At 45.0% G+C, this 27,103-nt stretch overlaps 1 protein-coding gene across 10 annotated transcripts in view; it reads right to left on the reverse strand.

The window, feature by feature from the left end:
* ENOX1 (ecto-NOX disulfide-thiol exchanger 1) overlaps nt 1–27,103 on the reverse strand; it is a 579,844-nt gene that overhangs the window by 141,131 nt on the left and 411,610 nt on the right. For all 10 annotated transcript variants that reach the window (XM_058684407.1, XM_058684417.1, XM_058684361.1 and 7 more), the window contains 2 exons: nt 21,828–22,040; nt 3,521–3,627 (listed from right to left, as the gene is read on the reverse strand). In XM_058684407.1, the coding sequence (XP_058540390.1) occupies nt 3,521–3,627; nt 21,828–22,040 (320 nt within the window). The remainder of the gene's footprint in view (nt 1–3,520; nt 3,628–21,827; nt 22,041–27,103) is intronic.

Consider the following 27,103-nt stretch of genomic DNA (forward strand, 5'->3'; position numbering starts at 1 on the left):
ATAGTTTTGAGGAGGAAATAAGAGAATGCCTGTAAAGCTCCTTACCATCGTGCCAAACGCTTGGTTTGCTAAGTTGATAATGTGGACAACTACTACCCTTCACGCAAAACGGTGCCCCTGCATGTGTGTATGTGCCTGTGTGTGATCACACACACACACACGCACACACACACACACACACACACACATGCACTCACTATTCAGGTATCCGAATGGCACAATTCAAAAGATGCTGGAGGACCAATGAAAACAGATACCTTTTTGGCGTTTCACATTATCATGTAGGGGTTTAGTGTTTCTGTTGTGTTGGTTGTTTTGACATCACTTAAAGATCTTAGGATCATGTCTTACTCTCTCTACTTACTAGAGGAGTGACTGCAGTCAAAGGCATTTACTTTCTTTGAGTCTTTGTCTCCTCACATTTTATAAAACGGGCAACAGTAATACAAGGCTGCTTGAATGCAAGAGTATATGTGAAAGCACACCGTAAAAAGGAAAGAATCAAAACGCATTTCTGATGTGTTTTCAGGCACTACCTTGCCTAGAAGTCAGGACACTACAGTTGTTTATGGTAAGTAATTCTATTATTTTTGTACTAAGCTGAATAGCCTATGTTTGTGAATCCTTACCAATTCTATTCTCTTACATGTACTGACCTCAAAACAACAACAATGAAATGACTGCATTATTCTCCGCCCCCCCCCCCGTTGAAATTGAAGTCTCTAAATAAAAACCACATAGTTAAGATAGTTTTGCTTTATCATGAACCTATGAATAACAATAAAAATAAATTATAACACCTAACGTATTAATGGCATGATTTTAAACAAAGTTCTAGTGCCCATTTGATGGATGTGATATTTTATTGTGTGATAGGTTCTCTGATTTCTCCTCTCCTCCTTAGCTCACAGATTGTAACTTTGGTAGTAGGGCGGAAAAAAAGGAAATTATTTACCGCTAACAGTATTTGCATGGACAACTCTGAGCCCTGGGAATCACCACTGCAGAGGACAGGGAAACGGGAGGGGGCAGAGCGTCAAGGTTCCTGGGAAAGGGATACCCATCACAGGGAGTCTTGAGAGGTCACCAGGGTGATGGGCAATGCCTCCTCACTTGGCCATGACCCCCAGTAGAAAGAGGCACCAATTCCACCTTAAATAACACCAGTGGGTCTTGGAGGCATATGTCACATGTGATTAGTGGGGAAGCGTTTAGGTTGTGTACAGCTAATTTTTCCGCGGACAAAGAACCCGGCTCCCAAAGAGGTGGTTTGAAAATACTTGAAACAAGGAAAAGTCAGGTGGAAAGAATAAATGAAGCCGAAAGGACCTGTGGTTTAGTCCCTACAATTAATGACAGATTGTCATACTGTAACGGTTCTTGCGGGGAAGGGTGTTGGCAAGAAAAAAAAAAAAACTGGGGAGGGGGAAAAAAAACCCGAGGGTGTTTCCACAGGGTGCCTCTGGTTCAGCAGTAAATCACTAGTGCACTCTCATAAATCTGTAAAGGTGTTGCAGATAATTAACAGATGCTGTACATGGGAATGCAGAAAAAATCAAGCCAATTATCAAGCTTCTACGCAACAGAGAAATCAACCACAATGTTAAATTACCAACTGGTATTTAATCAATTAAGCGACATGGAGGGGAGAAAATCAAAGGTAATTTAGAATTCTATTTCCTAGTATATCAAAAGAGGTGGGAGGAGTGGCAGGGAGGCGCAAAGCCCCTCTGCGGGAGCACCTTTCAGGACTGTGTGCATCCATGGCTGCCTCTCCATGTGTACCGAGCGAAGCAAGGGGTCTTCCTTGGAACAAAGCTGGAAGTCTTTGTGTGCCCTGCTCAGCAGCAGGACCATCAGGGAGGCAGGGCTGGGGGTGGGGGGTGGGCAGGGGGAGCAGGCACGTGGGAAGCGTGATTTGGATCAATAACTGATATTTGCTAACACTCACGTAGTAACGACAGCCTTTTCATGCCCAGATTATTTAGCATCATGTTGCTTGCCTTTCTTTTAACGTTTCTGTTAATCATGTGTGGTTTTTAGGTGAAGGAAAAGAATATACACAGATGTATATGTGAACAATTCATAGACTAGTCACTCCCAAATCTGAATCATAGTTTATGGATTTCAATTTGTGTTTGCATAGCCCTCAATCTGTCTGTTTCATCATAAACGAGGACTCTCTCCTCCCGAAAATCAGCCTTGACTCAGCTCTCGGTTCAGTGTCTGGACGAGCAGCAGGTAAGCGCCCTTTGTTTTTCTGGCTCCTGAAAAATTAAAGAGAAAGCCCACTTCCTCCTTACTCAAAATCCTGAACAGAGGAATGGAACTACATCAGTCACCAGCCACCTTCTTAAGTCTTTGTGACGAAAACAAAAAATGGCCTTCTTAACAATAAATTGCACCAGCATGTTAAGTGTCCCATTATTGTGAAGTCATTCAGGATTGGCCATAATAACAGTGATAATAAAGAATTCATTTGGTATTCATGTGGATGTTAGATCTCGTGCCATTGGTATTTAGCTGTAATTTAGCATTAGTTAATGGGCACTTAAAATGCTACCCAAATGATTGATATTATAGTGCTTTGTGGTTCCTCAAACTCTACATAAAACACTTATTTTACAAGTGTGAGCCCAAATCGTTGCATAAACAAACCTTACCTTCTATAAGTTTTGAGATTTTGAAAGAGGGGAGTATCATTTAGAGAACTTTAGTGCTAACATGCTAGTGATGGAGAGGCATCCAAATGGAAAACATTCTCTCATTAAAAAAAGAAGCAGCAGAAGAAGAAGCAAAGACAGCATACTTACTTTTAAATTACAGGTTCAAAGCGTACACTACACTGTGGAGTTAAAAAGAACAGCTGGACGACCAATGACTAATGACACATTCTGGTCCTTCTAGGTGGTGAGAAAGGTCAAGTTCTGGCCTCTTTCCTTGGGGTAGATACTCACACGTCAAGCACTGATGCGGAAGGGTGGACCTGGCTAGCCTAGACATTCACTCCCCTGGGGAAAGGTGCCCTGGGGAGACTGGCTATATAATTGGCCGGCCAGCATAGGGCACTAAGGCATTGTTTACAAAGAGAAGGCACAGAAGAAAGGCATGCTAGCCATTTCTAGCCCAAAGAGCAAACCATCACCATCAGTTGCAGAACACTGAAAAAAAAAAAAAACCCTCTGTATTTATTTAAAAGCTAGTCTTCTGTTTTACATTCCACCTTTCTTCAGAATACGCAAGCAACACGTCTTGGCTTATTTCCGAGCTCTTTGCTATCAATGGGAGAGATGCCTTTCTTCCTTTGCAGGGGGAGAAAAGCACTCTGTTTTCTAAGCATTAAGTCAGCTGCTTTTCTGGATAAGGCACACATCTGAGCTGGATTTAGAGCTGACAATGCGACAGGACAATGGCAGGACAGCTGCCCGCTATAACAAAAACCGAAATGGCTGCAGCCACACTATTCTCTGCCAATCCAGCTGTGTGATGGTGGTTAGAAAGTAATAATAAAATCACCAACCTCAGAATGCTTTCGCCAAATGTCTATGTTCTTGCGCTGAGCTTTCGAGAAATGGTCCCAAGCTTTTTGTCTGGTAGAAGCGTTGAAAACGGCCACAATCTGCTCAACTTTGGTGAACAAGGAAGTCAAACAAGACAAGTAATTTATGTTGTGATCACTATAGGGAAGCAAAGCAAAGACACTAGGAGTCTATGGATGATGTCATAGTAGAAATAACATCATCGATATCCATCCAATTTGTGCCTTTTCGTACTTACATTTTAGCAAGGCTGGGGATGTCTCCCTTCAAGTCTGTCTCCACAACTTTAGCTTAAAACAAATTCTAAAATACAACTGGGTAGAATTCATGGGCATCTGCTTCCAAGATTCTGCAGCTTTCATTTAAAACCGTGACTTGGTATGTCTACATACCTAGATCTATGGATATAGATCTGGTGTTGGCATACAGATGCCTGGGTTGGGGGCTTAGAAGTGAAGCCGGGGCGAGGCGGCTGAATGAGGGAGAGCCAGACATACATCTTTTTCTCTTTTGGTCTCCATCTCAAGGACTCAACTGCAGTCCTCTGAAGACATTACCGGGTCCAAGTTCCAAGCTGGGACAACGAGTAGGTGTTTCATATCACCCCTCAATGTCAAGGGCCATTTTTACTCCTTGGCTCCTTTCTCCCCTCTACCCACCCCCCTACCCTGCACCCTCTGCAGCCAGCCCTCCAGCCCTCTGGCAGGGAACAGGAGCAATCGTCTCCACTTCAAGACAGACCAAGGCTCACCCAACCAGCTGCACAGGCATGCAGATCTCATTTCAACACGGCCTGATGTCCTGCTCCCTAGTAGTTCATCAAGACTACACACCATTCTGTTCTGCCATTTTCACATTTTCACTTTCCTAAGGCTGCCCTCCCACACCCCTTGAAGTTCTAACTCTCTCACTTTGGCTTCATTTAGCATTTCTTTGGTTCCCAGGCAAAGTGCTATTGGAATGATAAACGTGTGGGGCCCTGAACAAAGCTAGATAGCTATTAGGGGTGGGGCCAACCAACTGCAGATCCAATCTTTCTTAAATAGTTATCGATCTAGTAAGCGTGGGATTAAGGAAATTATAGCACTGAATTAACCATATGATTAAACCTGAATTTCTGAATATTTAGTTAGGAAGGCCCAGTTAGAATTACCTTCTCACGGATGCTACTACTCTAACATAAATCCTTCTTAAGTGATTCCCAAGGCTCTATTATAAAAAAAAAGGGCATCAAAGCTCTTCCAAATCTTCCAGGTGTCCAAAGTATGGCAAAGAGTAATGGAATAATCCCCACAGAACAACACCTGGTGCCACAACTTAAAAAATTATCACACAGAATAAGTAAGTATATGATGGAGCAGAGAAAGAAAGTAGATTCTGTTCACTTACCGCATTGTAAATATCTTCCAATGCTAATGAGCAACCACTTCCCAATCAATGGGTAATTTTCACAGAGGCTTTTATGTTCACTCTTTTCTCTCTCGAGAGAATCCCAACTCCAAATCTCCTTATTTATCAAATTTTATCATCACGTCACATGATGAACTTGGTGCACTCAACTTTACCAGGAGGAGGTGCTATCACCTTAGCTCACGTTCTCCAGGGGCGCATGCGGCTCCCTTCCCCGGCCTCATCTGGAGGAAGTCACGCTGCCAGACTAGCCACACTGTGCTGCTCTAGGTGCTGACTTTCACCTGACCGCCACCTCCCCGGGCTCTGCTTGGCTCCACTGCAGCATGGCAGGTGGAGAAGAGCTGGTTCAGCCTCACTGCCTGGGCTTCCTGTTGTTTTGTCTGCATGTGGGCTGAGGTCGTGGGGGAATTTCAGCTTCCTTTTGCTTGGGCAACACAGAGTAGTCAGCCCAATATGCAGTGGTGAAATGCACCATCAGACGAGATTTCAGGGGTGGGAATCATGGGACTGTTAAAAGAGTATATGACCCCACAGAGTAGAGCTGTTTAAGAGGCATCATTTAGAGGAGTGAGAACAGAGGGGCACCTGGGTGGCTTGGTCGATTGAGCATCCGACTCTTGATTTCAGCCCAGGTCATGATCCCAGGGTCATGGGATCGAGCCCCACATCGGGCTCCACGATGAATGTGGAGCCTGCTTAGGATTCTTTCTGTGCCCCTCCCTGTGCTTGCACTCTCTCTCTAAATAAATAAACATGAAAGAAAGAAAGAAGAAAGAAAGAAGAAAGAAAGAAAGAAAGAAGAAAGAAAGAAGAAAGAAAGAAAGAAAGAAAGAAGAAAGAAAGAAAGAAAGAAAGAAAGAAAGAAAGAAAGAAAGAAAGAAAGAAAGAAAGAAAGAAAGAAAAGTAAGAACTGTGTTATCCAGAGGGGAAGGGGCAGTAAGGGTTGAGGTCAAGTATTTTGGTGGTGATAGTCAAAATTCTGCCATCAATCAAGAAAGGCTGTTAATAAAGGGGATACACTAGAGAGAAAATGATCACATATGTGTGTATAGTGTAGGGGGAAGGTAAGAGAGGCCAGCAATACCCATGGAAGCATAAAGAAGGGAAAACGCTTAGAAGACAGACCCAATGGCTGAATACTGCACAGGTTCAAGGGTAAAAATAGATCCTCTAATATCTCCTCAAGCTATGTACCACTGCAGATATTTCCTGTTTGAGGCTAAGTATCTCAGTTATTTAGAACATGTTGTTACCATATCCCGGGGCATACGTTCAATTCATTCATCCACCCATTCATTTATTCAGCAAACATCTGAGATCCTCTAGTTACCTACCAAGCACTTCACTGATTGCTAGAAATATATGATTAAGACAGCCCTTGCCCCTGATGGGATCAGTCTCTAGGGAGAGAGGAAGATAAGCAGATAATTATCCTATGCAAGAGAGATATGGATGACGGTACGGGGACATAGTAAGTAACCGGGGCCACAGTAACTAACCCGGTAGGTACAGTCAGGGAACACCCCCAAAGGAGACAACATTGTCCCTAGGTCTTACACGATGAGTCAATGCTTGCTCCTCACTTCAAAGGCTAGGGCGAGTGCTAAGTGAGGATGGGTCAAGAAGGACAGTGGATGCTAAGCCAGGTGGTGAACTTTACACTGTAACCTGAGGAGGCATATCTGAGTAGGGTTTGTTTGGGAGAAATGATGAAGGCTTGAGTGAAGGCAGAACAGTGAAACAGAGGCAGGAGCAAGGAGTCATATGATGGGGCAAGCTGATCGGACAGGTGGCTGAACTGCTATGAGGAAGGAGGGGGGAGACTAGCATGCCTCAGGCTTGGGAGACACCTCAGCAACCAGGAGGACAAGCCCAGGGGGAGGTGGGAGAGAGAACATAAAGGATCTGCTTGGAACACACTGAATTTGACATGCCTGAAGGTCATCCAGATGGAGCTGAAATACAGGTGGGGGGTTCAGAAAGAAGTCACGACTCAGAGACACGTCTTAAATTTTCTCAATTTAATGCAATTTCATGCAGTTGTATTCTTTTCAATGGGGTAACTGATTAAAAGCAAAACTAAATGTGACGAACTCTATACTTCTTAATAAGTTTTGTACTTTCTCTGCAAATAATACCAAATAGTAAAGAACCCCCCCTGCCCCAAATAAAAATAAAAAAACCTTGTAACTCCGATTAGGTTTGAAAAACACTCTCAAGGTTTCTCCATCGCTCAGTTTCCTTCTCTCATTTCTGCAGAGACCGCCTGGGAACCAGCCATTTGTCTTGCAAATGAAAGTTCTTGGGCACACGAAAGGACTGGAAAGAGTGCTTGGATCAGCAGGAATCCATCATCATTAGGGAAAAACCACCTCAAAGAGTAGGGCTTAATGAATGTGATTCAAAGACAGCAGATTTGCAAAATCATAAATCAGGATGACCGCTGGTACTGGGGTCCCAGGTAAAGACCAGACCCTCTTCGTCGTCTCCAGCAGGGAACGCCGAAGAGCAAGCTGACTGCCACTCAACACCCACCCCCCCCAAGTATAATTAATACTATGTGTCCTCTACCCAATAAAACTGCAAGTAGTTACTCACTAAACTCAATCTTTAAAGTTCTACCTAAAAGCTCAGAGACGACATAAACCATAAACAAGGCGGCCCTGGCATTTGTTCCAAAAAGCAGCTTACAGAAGAACAAATTCAAATCATCCCAGCCCATGCCTTTGCCACCCTAGTGGGCCAGCGACTTCTGGTTCTAAGGCCACATGTGAGCCTGGGTCAGGTATACACTCAAACATTTTGGAAGTACTATCAACAGAAAGAGCTCAGTCAGAAAATTTTTCTCTTTCTTTCTTTTCTTTCTTTCTTTCTTTTTCTTTCTTTCTTTCTTTCTTTCTTTCTTTCTTTCTTTCTTTCTTTCTTTCTTTCTTTTTCTTTTTCCTTTCTTTCTTTCTTTCTTTTTTTCTTTTCTTTCTTTCTTTCTTTCAAAATTTTTTTGAAGTTTATTTAATTTGAGAGACAGAGAGAGCAGAGGAGGGAGAGAGAGAATCCCAGGCAGGCTCCATGTTGTCAGGGCGGAGCCCGATGTGGGGCTTGAACTCACGAACCGTGAGATCATGACCCGAGCAGAAACCAAGAGTCAGACACTCAACTGACTGAGCCACCCAGGCGCCCCCAGAAAATTTAAATCTATCCTTCACACCTTACGAATCTATCCACCCCCCTCCACCCACCATCAAATTCTATGCTTCAAGTGTTTTGCCTAAATTAGGGTTTTGGAGAATCATGAAAAACTCAAAAGTGCTTTTTCATAATTATGCTTGAGTGTCAGTCTTCGATGTCATAAAGGAGTCCCTGACATATATCCAGCAGGTATAAGTGAACTTATAAGGAAGGATAAACAGAGCTTTGATCAAATCGCTAATCACTCTTTGCAGCTGCAAACCCCTTGTTAAAAGATTAGAAATTGCAAGCGTTTATTTGAGCAAAAATCAATCAAATTAGGCAGTGCCGAATGGTAAGAGCCCTCCACTGACTGGCAGGAGCTGGGAACAGGCCACAGGCTTTCACAGGAAAAAGGCGGAAGCAAAGCAAAGCAAAGCAATCGTGGATCGGTCACAGCTTAAAATCTAGTTGCCTGCCTGCGATTGGTTGTCCTTAGGTTTCAATTTTGTAACTTTTAGGCATTTATAGGCTTGGCTTTGGGTTCGCCGATGGACACCACCACGACATCAGGGCCACCACCCCCGTCTGGTGTTCTCCTTGTTTATTGAAGAATTTAACATCCCAGTAGTGATTATTCATTATCTTGTATGTGTGCACATAAAGAGGCACTACACACACATCACACGCACACGCATGTATATATTCTTCAGAATTAAAAAAATCCGTAAGACTAAGTAATGTAACAACTTTTTTTTTTTTTAGTACTGTCCCCTACCTCAAAATGTTTGGCCATCTGCTGAATTCAGAGCACACTTCTCACCTGACAGAAAACATGACACGTTATCTTTAGAAGCACTTGTGTTCAGTTTTCGGGAAGGAAAGCTCGGAAGGGGACATCGATTCACCCAGAAACAGGCCACATTTAAACAAGCTCTTGGGGAGGGAGCAGAGTGCCAGGCACAAAACCTCAGATTTCCGGGCTGCACGAGGCTCCTGAATTCTGAGTTCCGAGGCAGAAAGGCCTTGGAAGCAAGGCAGACGGAGGTTAGGCTCCTCCAAGGAGCACAAGCCCAGACCTTTCTCTTCCTTGTCCCCTGACTACCTACTTCCTCAGTCCTCCATGTTGTGTTCCAGCTAAATAGCTGTGAAACAGCCTTCAATCCATTTAGTGTTGCAAATGTCTGGAGACACTGAGTCCTTATAGGCAGTGGCTTTGCCTAAATAGAGCACCTCAAACAAATCTTCAAGCTCAATTTTTTGTTTTTAATGTTATCTGGGCTCATCATAGAGCCTGACTCTGTAGGGTTCAGAGGAAATTTGATTTTCCTTTAAGGGATGACATCTTTTCCATATCCTCTATGGAGAGTTCATAAAAGATGTTCTAAGGCATGTAACAAATGAAATAGTTGACTTCCCCCACCCTGGCTGGTTCCTGTTGCTTTGAAATACTAAAAGCTAGGGTAGAATTGATGAGCCTGGGCTCTGGACTGAAAAATTACAACACAGGGAATGTAGTAAGTGATTCGGGCTCTCAGGACACCCACAAGAGCAAGAGAAAGCCAGAGGGAGGAACAGTTAGTGTCGGACACAGACAGGGGAAGCTGCTAGAAGAGATTCCCAGAGAGATTCCTGCCTACTCAGTCTGGGTCCTGAGCACACAGGCGCCTGCCAGTCAGTCTGGCAGGAAGCCCAGGAAATAGAGAATTAACACGGTCAAACCCATCTATTAGAGAGGCATGGACTGGAATTTCAAGTTGAGGAGGAAAAAGGGCATTCTGGGGTTTTCTCCTGAGATGAAGAAAAAGAGCATTGCTGCGTGACACCGTGAATCCATTACAGCGTGTTAAACCTGAGGCCACGACACCACGGGCGGGCATCACCTTTCTTAACATCCTGGCTAGATGAGGCCGGATGTTTAGTTCTTTGGGGGAATGTGGACGGAGACAGAAAGTGGCGATCAAATTATGTATATATATATATATATATATATATATATATATATATATATATATAAAGAAATAGGATGCTTTTAGCAAATTTCAAGCAAGCACGGAATGGTGACATTATTCAAATAAATGGTGAGATATTAGGTGGACGGTGACTTCTTAAGCTTTGTATAAATCCCAATACATTTCAGGAACTGGAGATCCCCTTATTAATACATATATTCAAATATTCTGAGAAGTATCAAAACAAAAATCTATGAGAATATTATCATTTTAATGGTTCCTTACAACACGCAGCACTTATTAGGCTTTTAAAATCCAATAAATCCCCCTGCCTAGATTAGCCCTATTGACTAGATAAAAGTGATAGATGTATTCAAGGAAAAAGGAATAAAATGAAAAGTAAAAGGTTACCTTCCCATCCTGGCTGCCTCCATCCAGTTTCTCTCTTTAAAGGTAACCACTCTTAACAGATTCTGGCATCTCCATCCAGGGAAAAATCTTATGCATGTAGTAGATAGACTGTGTCTATCCCTTTTTTTTTAATTACAAAAAGCATAACCTTTCTTCACTTACACAAAAGTGCTGACATTGTATATACTGTGCTGAAACTCGCTCTCACTTAACATATCTTGGAAATCTATTCATATGCATGTTAAAGGCACTTCATTTCACCGCGCTTCCCTTTTTTACGCTTCGCAGGTATATTGCACCTTTTACAGATTGAAGGCTTGTGGCAACCCTGCGTCGAGCAAGTCCGTCAACATCATTTTTCCAACAGCATTCGTTCGCTTCATGTCTCCGTGCCACGTTTTGGTCATTCTCGCTAATTCATTGCAATATTGCAACCTCCTCATCATTATTACACTTGTTACGATGACCATTGAAATTGCTTTGGGGCACTGCGAACCACACCCATATAAGATGGCAAACTTAATCGATAAATGTGAGTGTTCTGATTGCTCCACTGACTGGCTCTCCCCCCATCTCTCTCCCTCTCCTCAGGCTCCCTATTCCCTGAGACACACCAAAGTTGAAATTGGGCCAACGAATAACCCTATGATGGCTTCTAAGTGTGCGAGTGAAAGGAAGATCCAATCGATGTGGCAAGCTTCGTTGTCGTCTTATTTTAAGAAACTGCCACAACCAGCCCAGCCTTCAGCAGATATCACCCTGATCAGTCAGCAGCCATCAACAGCAGACAAGATCCTCTGCCAGCAAAGAGATTACAACTCTCTGAAAACTCAGGTGATGGTTAGCACTTTTTAGCTACAAAGTATTTTTAATTTAAGGTATGTACATTTTTTTAGACACAATGCTATTGGACGCTTAATAGACTCCAGTGCAGTGTAAATATACCTCTTATACACACTGGGAGACCAAAATATTCATTTGATTCACTTTATTGCAATACTCACTTTATTGTGGTGGTCTGGCACTGAACTCGCAATAGTTTGGGGGTATTCCTTCGTTAATCAGGTTGTAATGAACATCCTCAGACATGTCTTTGGGCTTTTTAAAATAATGTTTTAAGTTTGTTGATTTTGAGAGTGAGAAAATGTGAGCAGGGGAGGGGCAGAGAGAAAGGGAAAGAGAGGGCGAGAGAGAGAATCCCAAGCAGGCTCCACACTGTCAGCATGGAGCCCGACAGGGAGATCCAACTCATGAACCGTGAGATCATGGCCTGAGCTGAAACCAAGAGTTGGATGCTTAACCGACTGAGGCACGCGGGTGCTCCTGGACATTTTTATATAAACGTCTTTATAAGAAATTCTTGGCAGTGGAAAAGATAAAAGAGTATCTGAATTAAAAAAAAATTTGTTTAACGTTTATTTATTTTTGAGAGAGACAGAGACAGACCGCCAGAGAGGGAGACACAGAATCCAAGCAGGCTCCAGGCTCCGAGCTGTCAGCACAGAGCCCGACGTGGGTCTCAAACCCACGAACTGTGAGATCGTGCCCCGAGCCGAAGTTGGATGCTTAACTGACTGAGCCCAAGAGTGTCTGAATTTAAAATTTTTGAGAGCTATTGCCAAATTGCACTTTAATTTCATGCCCACTAAGTTTTGTTTTTCAGATTAACTGGAAGTTTGTACCTTTTGACCCCCTCTCCCCATTTCCTGTACCTCTACCCTCTGCCTCTGGCAACCACCAACCTAGTGGACTGTTTTAACAAGCTTTCCAGGTCACTCCAACGAGTGCTGAAGTTTGAGAACCTCTCCTTTAACACCTCAAAATAAATAAACTAATAAAACATGATCTCCTTTAAACTTCCCAGCGATCCTCTGGGGCTGGTGCTTCCATTATGCCCGTTTCACAGATGAAGAAACAGATTCGCAGAGAGGGGTAAACACTTGTCCAAGGTCGCATACTTAGCAAATGGTGAAATTCAAAAGGGACCCATGATTCCAATCCCCTCTCTCTCTGCAGACAGGGAACGGAGGCCCTGAAGGGGCTTCCCTAGGGAGCGGAATTGCATTCACCTAACTCCAAATTACGCACATCCAACCTCTTGAACAATGCAGGGATGAGGGCCACTGACCTTCCCCCGGTCAAAAATCATGCGTAACTTTTGCCTCCCCCAAAACTTAATAGCCTCCTGTTTACCGGAAGCCTTACTGATAGCAAAACCGCTGATTGACACATATTTGGTATGTTATATGTGGTACATCCTGTATTCTTAACAATAAAGGAGGCTGGAGAAAATACAGAGTACTAATGTACTGCATTGAAAACATCTGTGCACCAGCTCGGGTCAAACCCATGTTGTTCCAGGGTCAAGCGCATTTATAAACGTTTGTATATGTATTTACACTTATGGGCCAAAGTCTTCTGAGCACGGTGGAGTGTAACATCCAGACACCGTACTAGGCGCTACAGATCCAAAGATCCTGCTGGTTCTCGTAGCCCTGGGGGGAGACAGCCATACACATGATTGAGTCATGGTGGGAGAAGCAGCTTGCAGAGAGCATCAAAGGAGGCAGGAAAGGCTCCAATGACCCTTGGTCCATTAGGTAGGTAGAATTTTCTAGAACCCAGGAGGCAAATATTTGAGATTGTTATGGGGCAGGAAGCTGATGGACCGTTTTCCAAAAGTGTCCCGAGGAATCCGAGAGACAGAGAAGCGGAATCAGCGCCTGGAAAAGGCCCCTATTTCTTGCGTGTCTACCAGACGGGAAGGGGCTTCGCTCAGTGTGTGCCCTTAGCACGGGGTCATCTAAAATCCACTCTGCCCTACTTTTGTTCATCACTGTTGCTGAATCCTACGCCTCAGCAGGGGAAACCTGAGGAGGTGGGGCCAGGCTGAGGGAGTGCTTTTAGGAATGCAACACTGTGGGGAGGCACAGGAGTGGGGAGGGAGAGCCAGGGAGCCCTTGTTGTTGGCAAAGTCTTAGTTCCACCACTAAGTGGCTGTGTGGGCTGAAGAGAGCCTCTGTATTTGAGTTCCCAGGCAAAGGGGGATGGACTATAGTCCTTTCTTTTCTGTTTTAAGTTTATGTATTTATTTAAGTAATCTGTACACCCAAAGTGGGGGTTTGAACCCATAACCCCTAGATCAAGAACCGCACACTCTTCCAACTGAGCCAGCCAGGCGCCCCTGGACTAGTTATTTCTAAATATCCTCTCTAGCTCTGTGATCCTACAGAAGACGGTTCAGCAAGCTTTCTCCGCAAAGAAATAGTAAATATTTTTGGCCTCGTGGATCATACATCTACCCTGCCGGAGAAGGAGTGCGCAAACCCTAAGCAGTTTATGTCCTTAATAAATAGAAGTCTTCTCACTTTGTGGCTACTGTTTCATGATCCGCCCCGGGCACAGTTTTCCTTTGTTTGAGCCTGGACACCAACTTGGGACTTCTTTCTCGGTTGCACATAAAAGTCCAGAACACGTCATCTCTGCCTTAAAGTGACTTTACAGACACCTCACTCTTCCTCGGATCTAGTGTGAAAGGTTTAGGCGAGTCTTGGCTTTAAAAAGTTTTTGTGGGGAAAAAAAAAAAAAAAAGGTTGCATGTGGATTCTTTCCAAAGCAGCTCAGAGACTTTTTCCCTCATAGTCTGTTCCCCTCCTGCCCCACCCCCTACCCATGAGCACTCCCCACCCCTCCTCCTTACACTTACACTTCCTTTCCAGTCCCTACAACTGGGCTCATATCAAGATAGCAGGGCTTCACCTCTAGCTCCTGAAAGTTCTATCTTTCCTGAATTGCTCTGCTTTACTTAGCACATCCTATGTTAGCTCTTAAAATCTAGCCTTCCATGGCTCCTCATTGGTCCAGAGGGTAAGGCTTAATTTCTGTCTCTCATTTTGCTACCAGTTAAAAAAAAAAAAATCATGTTAATATTGTAGTGGTATTACTTGGCTCAGTAGATATGTTTTCAGTGAGACTGAGAGATGCCAGAAAAGGCTCAACACTCAGATCTGGCAGGCTTCCAGCATCCTCTGCTATCAGCTTTGGTATCCTGTGAAACAGAAAATTCTGTGCTCATTCTTGATTTGAAAGTTTTTATTAAAAAAATATTTTCACGGGGCGCCTGGGTGGCGCAGTCGGTTGAGCATCCGACTTTGGCTCAGTTCATGATCTCACAGTTCGTGAGTTCGAGACTCACATCACAAACCCGCGGTTCATGAGTTTGAACCCTGTATCAGGCTCTGTGCTGACAGCTCAGAGCCTGGAGCCTGCTTCGGGTTCTGTGTCTCCCTCTCTCTGCCCCTCCCCTGCTCATGCTCTCTCTCTCTCAAAAGTAAATAAACATTAAAAAAAATTTTTTTTAATGTCTTCTCTGGACATTTATTCCCTGAGCGCAAATAGGTACTTTTTTTTTTTTTTTTAATGAAAATAACGTTTCCAGCACTTAAAGCATTGGCAAATATAGTCATCAGTACGATTTTGAGAAGAAACAGAAAACCTGTCGAGTTGCTAAAGCAGTTATGGGGAATTTTTTTCTCCTGGATGAACGATAGCAATGACGACCACAGACACGGAAAACATTTTAACACTTCATAAAATTCTTTTCCGACAGCGGGAACATAGAAGCCAAATTTCCCTTGGCAGAAATTAAAAAAAAAAAAAAAAAAAAAAAAAGGTTTAGCCGAGATGTTCCTAAGAAGGGTTTCAGAAAGAGCTTTTCAGGCAGAAGAAACGTGGATGGTGACACCATCCAGAAAGAGGGGTTGTGGTCCACGGAAGACCAGAAACCCCTCCTATTTCACTCAGGTGCTTAGTGCCCTGCCTGGTACGTAACAGGGTCCAGTAAATACTTGTGGATGAATCGCATCATTCATTCAAACACCTGAGGTGTTACGGTTTTAGTCAAGAAAACAGATGAGAGTGGCCAGGGAAGGCGCCGCCTCTCTGACCAGAATCCTGCCCTGTCTATGGTCTGCCACACCCCTGGGTGCATGCTGCCCACGCACTCTTAGGGTTGAAATGGGGCTTGAAACCCGCAGTGCTGCGTGCAGACACAACGTCCCCCCAGTGAGGCAGAAAGGGGGCACATGAATGGAGGGATATGTGATCTACTGTTCTGTGCTCAGCTCAGGAGCCTTGGCATCCTGGCTGGGTCCTGGCAGATGCTTGCTCTGTGTAGATATTAAGAAAAAAAAAAAAAAAAGGATCAAAGTCAATGATATGATAAGGACTGCTGGGTTTTCACAATGAAAATGAAACTGAGGGGACTGTCTGGTCAAGCCCTTTCACTATAGAGTAGACGAGAAAACCAAGACTCAAGAGGCTGAACTGACTTTCCGAAAGTCACCTGGCTAACTGATGGTCGAGCTCGGCTTAGAACGAGGATCTCTTCATGCTACGTCAAAAGCCTCTCCTCTGCCGTTTTCAAGGTCTAAGATGATGGTGATGCCATTTCCTATCATAAATATATAAGGCAAATTTGCATGGTAATTCTAACCTCTCCGGCCTCCAGGTTGAAGTGATGTAAGAGGACTGTAATACCACCGGCTGCAAGATTCTCAACAGAAGTATATTCTGCGTATGCTACTTGAAGGAGGATGGCCTATGAGAGCCAAGTCCACTGGGATCATGGCGTATGCAAACGCCCCAACATTTAGAATGTGTTCTGCAGGTTTTAGGTTCCAGGCCAATTTCCAACGCCGCCCTCATTTCCGTCTACGGTCTTTGATCAACACCTGATGGTTGTACTGAGGTCTTCGATACGCTTAGACCCCGGGGGTGATGTTCCCTGGGGAGGTGGGAAAGGCGAAGAGTAAACGGCCTCTGTTTCTGTTTAGTCTAAAATCTTACTAGAAGAGGACAATGAGAATGAGCCAAGCGTCTTGGGTTCTAGTCTGCCCCCAAATTGCTGAATGACCAAGGCCTATCGCTTGGTCTGCTCTGGGATCTCAGTTTCCTCCTCTATAAAATGAGAGGGTTGGAGCCAGTGGGTCTCTGACATCCTACAAGTTCTGCTTTGCAGTCCTGCTCATTATATTTACGGCACGTATCCTTAAATTAATATTAATAAACCCTTCTCCACTGCTGTCTGCTTTCCCAATTGCCTTTCCCCCACGTTGCTCCCTTCCTTCTCTTCTCTCTTACTGGGAAGCTTGTTGGGGAAGTACCAAAGTGGGAATATCATGGAGTGTTTAAATTTTCATTAGACGTGCGTGTGTTGTAACAAGGCATGCACAATTGATCATCTTGGCATGCATATTAATAATTGAATGCTGTGGTACATGCTTCCTGAACTTTACAAACAGCTCCTCTCTGAGCTTCGAATTGACAAGCTTTACTCATAACTGCAAAACTGGAAGTGGGCAGGCCTATGGAATATACATTTTTGAAGGGCAAAGAAGAGCAAAACCCCAAAGTCTCTCAGTCGGAAAAACTGGGGAGGTTTCTGCCACACGGACAGGCTAAGAAATGACATAAACATGAGTCAAGGATGACATAAGGGTGAAATGTCCTAAGAGTGAAATGAGTCACCTGTGCTGACGTTTTTTTTCTTTTGTTTCTATATCCAGCAGATGCGATCTACCCAGCTGGCCTGGAAAAGACAAGAGAGCCCCAGCTGCCGCACTGGGATAGATGGCATCCTCAACTAACATCTTTCGTAACTGCACATCCATGGTCAGAAGTGAAAAAGGATCCCAAACGAAAGTGAATGGATGCTGAAGTCCCCAAACTCTTGGTTGGGTCAGGTGCTGCCCCTTGAGGCCTGAAGCCAAGGTTCAGATGGAAACAATGCCTACTGGATTAGATTTAATAGCTGGTCCTGGGGTGAAGGCCAGAGATAGGAGTGAGGTGAGAACCTGAACAAATGTCCCCATAACGGAAAACCAACAGGGCTAGGAGGTAACTCCCGGACCTCGATGTAAATCTTGAAATAAATCACAACTTTCTCTTTATGTTATTCTTCGTGGCTCTTGATTTCTTTTCCCCTTTTGAGCAAATGCTACCTGCTCAAATACGAAAGCCAGGAAAGTATGACTAGCAAAGTGAGGAGATGGGTGCCTCTTATCCAGTTTAAAGGACTAACACTTAATGAAATTTTCCTTCTCCTATTTCCAGTAAAATCTATGCAGGGAGCCAACCTTTTGCCATGCTTGGAGCTTTGCAGAAATGTGCCTGAACTTCCCGGAAGTTGTTAAATGAGCCTTCCTTTCAGGACACCAGGCCAGCCCCACCTGCTGTGATAAGCCAGTTCATCAATATACCTGCTTTTCCTATGGCCTCAGAACAATTTCCTGACACTCGTGGCTTTCCAACAGAGAGGCCATGGAATGCCGTGGAGAAGGGCACCGGCACCGTGGAGATCTTTTACATGGGAGGGTGCACTCATGCTAACTGCCAAACAACTAGATTTCAAGCCACTCAGGAGAAAGAAAACTGAGCTGCCATTCCTGAATTTTGGGGCTAAACAATCATGATCTAATTCGAAATGGGAAGGGCACGATGTGACTCCTGGTGTGTTTTCCGGAAGTATTCGTGCAGGTAAATGGGAGTATGGCTGGTTCTGCTTTTGGAAAATGCAAGCAAGCGTGTCAATCCGTGTGGACTTCCACCGTCATTATGTCAGAAGCAGCCCCCTGTACGGACACCGACCCCCTCCCACCACGCCGAACTGCGTGGGGGTAAGCGGAGAAAACGTGGTTGAGACAAACGTAACTGCCCCAGACATGAAACGAGATGTGTTTAACCTTCAGAGGGTGATGAAATGTGCACACACCTAGCAGGTTGGCCACGTTGCCGCTACTATTTGCGTGATGAAAGGTAGGCTTCGGCTCCCCTGTGCGTCTGGGGAGCAGTCATCTTTGCGAAAGCACACGGAAAAGAGTGGAAAAGTCTGAGGCTGTTCACTGGGACATGCAATCTTCCTGTTCTACCCTAGAGCCTTGATTCCAGCTCAGGCTCCCCTCTAAGGTCTCTCCCACCTTCAAGGTGTCCTGACGGGTCTCAGCCATCGGGGCCCGCGAAGGCCCCTCAGGTCCGCCATGGCTGGGATGGGCACCACGGAGACAGCACTGTGGGCTGGTGGCGTCCGCTGGGCCTTTTCACAGTCTCTGCTGGCTGCTGAAATACTTCCCCAGAATTAAAGTCCGGGGCTGAGGGTAGGGGGGTGTCTCTCACGGACAGGTTGTGGGACAGGTAGGACTGAGGAATGCCAACATGAATTCTTCTGCTGACTCTTCCATGCAAATACCCCCCCCCCCCCAGCCTGCTCCGGGGGGTCCGGTAAAGTACAGCAGTTCCTGCCGAAAGCACAGCTACTGGGCTTCTCGATCTGTGTGATTACGCCTGCAGAGTCGAGGCCCGGGACCCCCGGACTGTGCTGCTACCAATACCAAACTACTACTCTCCAAGGTCCCTGGGAACTTCTGAACGGTTTCAGGCTTCCTTCCTGCTGCCCTTCCCATTACTCACACACTCACTTACTCATCATCCTGTTCCTATGTTCCAGACACTTGGGGTGCGTGGAAGACTAATCAGCAAAAGCCGACGAATTATCACACCGCTGCACATTTGCTAAGTGCTCTGGAGGACCTTGAACTCGCAGTGGGTGGTGAGCCTATGGGGGAGGGGGCGTGTTGAAAGGCCTCTCTGAAGGGTGGGCTCCCAGCCAAGACCTAAAGGATGGGAAGGATTCACGCATGTGGAGTGGGGGGAAGTGCAAGTCAGACAGAGGGACAGAGGTGCAAAGGCTCTGGGGTGGGAGTTGGTTCTGAAGGGCTCAGCAGGAGGGAGGCCCATGGGAAGGACACGTGGAGAGTCGAGGGAAGACGGAGCTGAAGAGGCAGGTGTGGAGAGCCCGCGGGCTGCGGAGGGAATATTATTCGTGCAATGGGAAGCTACTCAAGGGGCTGAAGTGGGGAGATACGATGTGAATCCCACTAGGCGACGTGTGAAAAACAGATCGGACAGGAGTAAAAGTGGGACAGGAGGGGCCGCGTATGGCAGGAACTGCAAAATGCCTCTGGGCAGCCATCCACAACCCCCACCTCCCCCCGCTCCTTCTTTACTCTGAGACCTCCGGTTTTATTCTGGGGAGCAATGGGTCCCGTCAGAAAAGCATATTTCCCATTTTCCTTGTAGCTAGGCACCAACACGTGTAATAATTCTGCACAACGAGACAGAAACGGAAGGCTGTTGGGGCTCTTTGGGCAAGTTTTGCTGTCTTGCTCTAAAGGTGCAACCCTGTCCTCTTTCTTTTCTTTCCCCTTTTTATCTTGCGTGATTTGAGCCTGTAAAAAAAGACATGATGGGGGCCTCCTCCTTCTCCCTCCTTCCTTCTTCCCTTCACCCTTTTCCCCTCCTCCCTTCCTCCTCCTCCTGCCTCTTCTTCTTCTCCCTCCTCCCCTCCCCTTACTTCCCTCCTCCTCCCTCTCCTCCCCCTCCTGGCTGTGCAGTGTGGGAAGAGTTCTTCAGGCCTGCTTGTGGCCAGATGCTTGCTCATCCAGAGGTCCCACAGTAGGAAGCGCACTGTTGCAACAGACCTCAACCTCATGGTCCAATTCAGCCTCGATTTATCAGGAATACAGTGCTGATGTTTGGATCCCCCAGCCTAGGCCAGCTCACCCCTGGGTAATGTTAGGCACTTGGTGTGGCATTCTTTCAGCCACAGGATCTGGGCCCCTTTTTAACACAGGCTTCTTTCCACGGGTATTGCCAAAGAGCACTAAACTTCCCTATTCTAATGCGTGGTTCCCTTCCTACCTTCGCTGTTGGAGTCAAGGGTTGAGTCTTCCCTGCCAGGTGGGACAGTGAAGTCACGGGAACAAAAATATATTATGAAATTGATGCTGGTGAGCAAGAGATACCCGGAATATCCCAGTGTTCAGGCACCTGGTTTGCCATCATTCTGCAAAGGCTGTGTTTTTAAGAGTCGAGTGGCCTTTTGCTCTCTTCCTTTTCTCCATTACCAATCCAGCCTTACCTCCCCTCCACCTGCTAATCCATGCTGCACGGCCCTCCTTTTAAAGGGGGCATCGATATTAGCGTTTCTCATCCTATCCCTGGTAACCCTAACTTCAGAACTGCTGGACGGGCACGGTCACGTGAAGAAGGGTCATCCCTCAGAGTAGGAATCACGAGAAGGTGGTGTGAGAATGGTCTGAGGAGACAACACTTCTGTTCTTTCCTATTCCTTTTCTATAAAGACAGGTGTCTCGGGTTGATCTCACACTGGATATTTGGTCACCTATCAGAGTTCACGTTTGAGAGATTCTTACGTATTTTAATGCTGCCGCGAAAAAGGCCTGACAACAGAGTCATAGAAAACCCTTTTCCACTCGAGAGCCTGGTTTTTCATGCCCCCCTCTCTCCTCATCCGAACAGATACATTATCCCTTGGGTTTGCACCGATGAAAGAGGCGCTCGACATTTTGGCACGTTATATCATTGAAAATAATACTTATTCTCAGAATGAATATGCAAATCGCATATATCCCCGTCCCACATGGCACCCTGCACCTGGTAGGGGATGGAGCACAGCATTGTTACAGTGTCATTCGGTGGCTTTTACCGACCCGGGGAACATCCGCAACTGTAATGCATTATGCCACTGTGACGTTAACTACAGACACAGACAGAGTGCCCATAAAAAAAATATACGCCCTTTTTTTTTTGAATAGAGCCCTGGGTAATTACCCCGACTATTGTTCTATGAGCAAGCCCATTTAGACCCCTTCATCAATTTAGGGTCTGGACATGAAAAATCGCCAGCATTAAGCGGTTAAGGCAATCTGCTTTCCAGATGAAGAAAGGACAAAAAAAATAATACTGCAGAAAACCCTCCTCTACTCCTGAGTTGCCCATGTCAACAGCCAGAGCTCACCTCAAATAAAGGATCCTGGGGAGGAGTTTTTCTGATGATACCTTCCTCCTAAACAGAGCTCAAGGACAATGTGTTCGGGGTCTGCTTCCTACTGTCCCAGCACTGGGAGGACACACAGGTCTGTGGGGACGGCCCCCAGGTAAAGGGTGGCCACCCTGCAGGTGTGCTGTGAGCTGCGGTGGGTCCAGCAGGCACAGAAGCATCTGGTGCCCTGCCCCGGTGGCCGGGTTTGGTGTTCTGAGGAAAAGCTACAGAAATGTTGCTCACCTTGAGAAGTAAGCTCTCAGGGCGGGGTCCGTGTTCCTCCAAGTTGCCACAGAACATGAAATCGGTTATGAGGTGTGCCATTTGATATGGAGTAAAATGGGAAATTATTGATCTACTTACCCCCACATGAAAACAAAAACTAAATGAATACAAAAGAAAAGGCAAAACCACAGCAAAACAGATGGCCCCCCAAATTTTACTTACATTGAGTGAGGATTCCAGTTAAGGCATTTTTAAAATTCTCCTTGGCTTCTTCCATCTCCTGCTCATGGGTGGCTTTTTCGTTCATCAGCCGGCGGACGTGGCTATTGGCTGACTGCACCATGGAATAGAACTGGTTGGCAGAACGCCGGTTAACTTCCCCTCGCTCAATCCAGGAGAGTAGCACTGTGATAGCCTCTGAAAACTTGCTATCATCTGGAAATGGAAAACCACCAAGTACAAATCATGCCAAGGCAAGGACACGTACTTTCCTCTGGTTCTTCTCAAAAGACACAACATGGGCCATCTTAATGGATACATCTTTGGAACTTGACAAATTAGCTTCCCTAAGGCTAACCGTGCTAGCGTTTCTTAGCCTTCCCTTTCACATCTGACTCTATGGTGTCATAGAGCCATCCAAGAAATACATGGCAGCTCACTCTCTCATCTACCAACCCGGTGAGCTTAGTTTTAGATCTGTTCTGGGCATTCTTGGTAACATGGCGCACCAAATCCTGATTTCTCTTTCTCAAGAGTGGCTCAGAAAACTGTCATTAACCTATTGGGTCCCTACTGCATTTTTCAAGATTCTCTTATCAGATCTATTATACAGTGAAACTAGTTGTATGACTTAGATTCAGCTGAGTTAGTGGCAAAATATGGATGACAGATTAGACTATTTTAAAACCGGATGTAACAGAAGATATTGTTCCCAAAGGGGTTGTAGGAATTAGTCAGTTCTTTTTCTGCTCCAGTTCAAAACTAATTTCGCTTTACATTTAATAGAACAGCCTCGATTCAGCTGAAAAACAAAACATTTCCTTGTTTTCAACAAAAGAGGGCTTGTTCCCTGAGTGGTCAGTGTTGTCTGTGGAAGCCATCTGGAAGCCTACTAGAGTCCACTTGAACTTGGTTCGAGGTATGTGTGTGCTGTGGAGGGGGTGGGGTGCACGGAGTGGGCAATGAGGTTCCACCTGTAAATAAATGATAAAGTTTATCTGAAAGAAAACAAGTAAACTTGCCTGTTTGGGAATGGTTACTGGAAGAGACCTGTGTTGTATGGCTTAGAAGTAGAAAAAAAAAAAAGCAAGTCTGAAGGTAATTAAGTTAATTAGAACTGGAAGCTGTATGTCAATTATCACAACATTAATCGATCCTACTGCTGAAGGCTCACTGTGTACTTCCCAGGCAAACTGGAGGGGAGAAGTCTTCCACTTGAATTTTTCTACCCTTGGAACATGTGACTTAAGGAAAATATCCTACATTTTTCCAGAAAACGAGGTAGACTCTGAATTCTAAAAATTGGGAGCAAAATTACACCGGACGATGTAGATTCTTACGAATTTATTTGGTAAATACTGAGTGCCTATTATGTTCCCTCTCCTGGAGGATGATCAAAAACCTCCTTATGCGTTGTGTGTGTGTGTTTGTGTGTGCATTTATTTCCTATGTTATATATTGTTTATATATGCATACAAACACATATACATATATACCCCCCAGATGACTGGACGGAGCGTGATTCATGTTTGGTAAAGGAGTTCTATTTTATCTCATTCACCAGATGTTCTTTAATCAACCACTGCTGTTGGCATGTTATACAGCATACAAAGCCTTCGTTCGTGGGGGTGCTTTGTGAATTTCATAGTGCGCCGTAGAAACACCATTAGTACCTTTTCTGCCAGAGTCCCTCTCCCAGACGGGGGCACAACTTCCTTGCTGTGGCTGTTGCTTGCCCAGAGGTACGCACCCCGAAAGAAGGCAGGGTCAGCCTGACCCAGGGTGCGTGGAGCGTGCTCTGCTTTTTCCAGGGTGGAAGTAGCGATCAGACACACGCTACCCATCAGCACCCACCCAGGCCCTCTCCCCCTGAGGCAGAGGCAGAGGCAGAGGCAGTCTGGGGTTGGGGATCAAAGCCTTTTTTCAGGGCAAACCTGCCCCCCTCTGCCCTCACACTTGGGCCAGAGGAGAGAACTGGCCCACTGGGCACCCTGCGAGGGAAAGACGCCCTTCCTCGAAAATCTCCACGCACAGGCACAGAACACACGCGTGCAGTCTCACAGCTGGCTCATCCAATTTTGTTAACTCCGGAATTTCAGGCTGAGCTCAACCCTCGGTGAACTCCAGCTGCAGTGGTTTCTTATCTCATTTCATGGACCGGAGCGGCTTGTGTAAGATAAAATCCATCATACAACTTAACATTACGTTCAGCCCATGGAGAGGCCCATAATTTAGCATTATGTTTGTGAGAGGCCCACTGTGACCGTTACAGTCAGAATAAATTTTGCCTCCCGCGCATACTCGCTACCTCTCTCCCCGCCAATAGATGTTAGGAGAATGGACCTCCCAAAAGACAGCATGAATAAACCTAACACTTATAAGAAGTCTTTTTTTCCTCCCCTCTTAAAAAATAACAACAAAAAAGAAAACACTGACTTCGTGTACCATTTTTCGCCTTTCCTGGGACTTTTATCTGTATATAACACAGAGGGGGGAAAAAAAACCCTCTAAGATTTTGTTGTCAACCTTACAAGGAGATAGAACATCCCCGTTCCATCCGTCTTTCCCTCCTGTTACTGGTTGTTCTTTCTCTTGCTTGTGGTAACTCAGTTCATAAATACACTAATTTACTGTCAGGGAGAACACACTTAAAATTTAAAAATGTGTGTTTGCTCAAATGACCTGAAAACCAAACTTTATTTTTCTTCCTGTCTAGGACGGAGGGCATAAGTTCACCAGCAGATCAGAGTTAATTGATAGTTTTCAAAAAGAGAAACAGCAGTTTTAGGACTGGGCAATTGAAAATATACAATTTAAAAAGTAAGCAGGGGGGGCGCCTGGGTGGCTCAGTCGGTTGAGCGTCCGACTTCAGCTCAGGTCACGATCTCACGGTTCGTGAGTTCGAGCCCCGCGTCAGGCTCTGGGCTGATGGCTCAGAGCCTGGAGCCTGCTTCCGATTCTGTGTCTCCCTCTCTCTCTGCCCCTCCCCCATTCATGCTCTGTCTCTCTCTGTCTCAAAAATAAATAAACATTAAAAAAAACTTAAAAAAAAAGTAAGCAGGGAAGAGACTTGCTCACATTTTAACAAGTGTTAAAAAATATGTAGCACAAGTCAATAGCACGCAAAATTCCATTAGCTTAGCTTAAAAGATGTATGTAGTTTCGAGAACTCCCAATTTCATCCTCATTTCTGAACTTTCTGAAACTTCCAGGCCAATATCTAATTGATGTACTGACATGCAAATTAAATGTGAAAACATTAGTTAAGGCACAATCGGTAAGTTCGGTCAATATCTGTTGCTACGTAAGAAGTGACTTTATATTAATTAAGACTAACTCAGCAACTCACTCTGAATGGCTACAGAAGTGTATTGGGAGCGGTCATTTTCAATATCCAACTGTAAGTTCAATTTTGGATTCAGTGGAAAGATCACGGAGAAAACAGAAAACAATATAAACTAATTTAAACAGGATTTAGATGGCAGCATTATTAAAGCTATTCATGTGAAAAGAAATTAACACTGCTCATAAAAATCACATCAAAGATGCATTTACAAAAATTCCAAATACTTCCTGTGAACATGCTCAGGCATAACTCTGAACACGGGTGCAGTTTAGAAACTAGAATGGGCAGACGTGCCTTTTTCCACAGCAAGAGCTGGGAAAATTGCCGTATTAACGGGCGAATATGGACCACTTGCTCATTAAAAATTGTGCAGTGTTTTCTAACCAGGGTCCTTACCACGTCACACCTGGGTTACCGCACATGTCTGCCCCATGGCTTTTCTTGATTTGCATTTTCCCCTTCATCCCCCGTTCCCTTACCATTCTCCTCTTTGGTGAGCACCATGGCCACGCCTCCCTGCCTTTCCGTGCTCTGTGTGCTCATTCCAGGAGCCTTTACGTGTCTGGACACCTGGATAACTGTTACGTTTCCCTCAAGATTCAGCCTCAGTGTCTTTCACCAAAGCAGCTTTTCTGTAACCCTAACATGAATTGGGCGTCCATTTGCTACGTTTTCACAATTCCCTCCATATCCTTCTACTAAAACATCAGTCACTCTATATAGTCAATGGTTGGCTTATGGATCTGTCTCCAGTTTTGAAGGGCTAACGTGAGAATGAAACTTCTAAAACATACTGCAATCTTCTGGTCACTCTGAGTTTTTCACTTGGCAATTTATCTATATTGGGTTACACTATTTCTAATAGACTTGCAGTGATTCTCGCTAGAGAGCCACAAATTCAATGGTCAGAAGTTCGGAAACATCAGTTAGTAATCAACATTTTTTAAAGCTTATTTATTTTGAGAGAGAGAGAGAGAGAGAGAGAGCGAGTGAGAGCGAGCACTGTCATTGCAGAGTCAGATGCGGGGCTCGAAATCTGAAACTGTGAGATCATGACCTGAGCCTAAGCCACACGCTTAATGACTGAGCCACCCAGGCGCCCCAGTAATAAACATTTTAATTTCATGTTAAAGAGTGTTTTCACATTGTCTCCCAGAGATAAATGTTCTCTGGCACTTAGGCTAGCTGATCCTTTTATCCTTCAGGCCTCTGAGGTCATCGCCACTGGCAATGAAAGTTAAGAATGATGTCAGATAATCACAGAGAAGCAGAGCCTTCTGCAGAAAGGCGCTAACCAGCTTATCAAATGACTCAAAAATCTTTTTGAAAGCATTTTTAATTCTGGGAAGATAATGATTGTTTTTAGTTTTGTGAGGAATAAATAATATTGTAATGACTATTATCCCTTTACTGTCACTACCTGAATCCCATACCCATCTCATTTTGTTTCTGGCTCCTTCAGACTTCATCAACCTCCTTCTCTGTCCCTCTCTTCCATGTTTATTGAGCACCTGTGACATAGGAGGCACTTCAAAAACTGCATATGGGATAAATCTTCGCCATTCAAAGACTAAGCTTGAGCCTCATTTGGGAGCTCCTTGAAAATGCAGACTCACCCTGACTCAGGCTTCCTGATTCAGAATCTCCTACTCCAAGTGATTCAAATGCACATTAAAGTTTTGGAAGCACTGGAAGAAACCAGTCAATGAAAACCAGGGAAACTGGCTGGGAGCTCATCTATGTTAAAAGATCACGAGACCTTGAAATGGAAAGTGGCACCTGAGGTAGTGGAGGTTACTGAAAGGGTTTGACGTGATTCTTCTGAGCTCTGTGAATCCCTGTCCCTAACCTCCCTGCCCCCATTTAAAGAACAGGTGCTTAAACATCCGTCATCCCTGTCCCAGAAAAGAAAATGTGAAAAAAATGTCAAAGA

This window comes from Neofelis nebulosa, chromosome 1 (assembly GCF_028018385.1).
Source record: "Neofelis nebulosa isolate mNeoNeb1 chromosome 1, mNeoNeb1.pri, whole genome shotgun sequence".
In the NCBI taxonomy this organism is placed as follows: domain Eukaryota; kingdom Metazoa; phylum Chordata; class Mammalia; order Carnivora; family Felidae; genus Neofelis; species Neofelis nebulosa.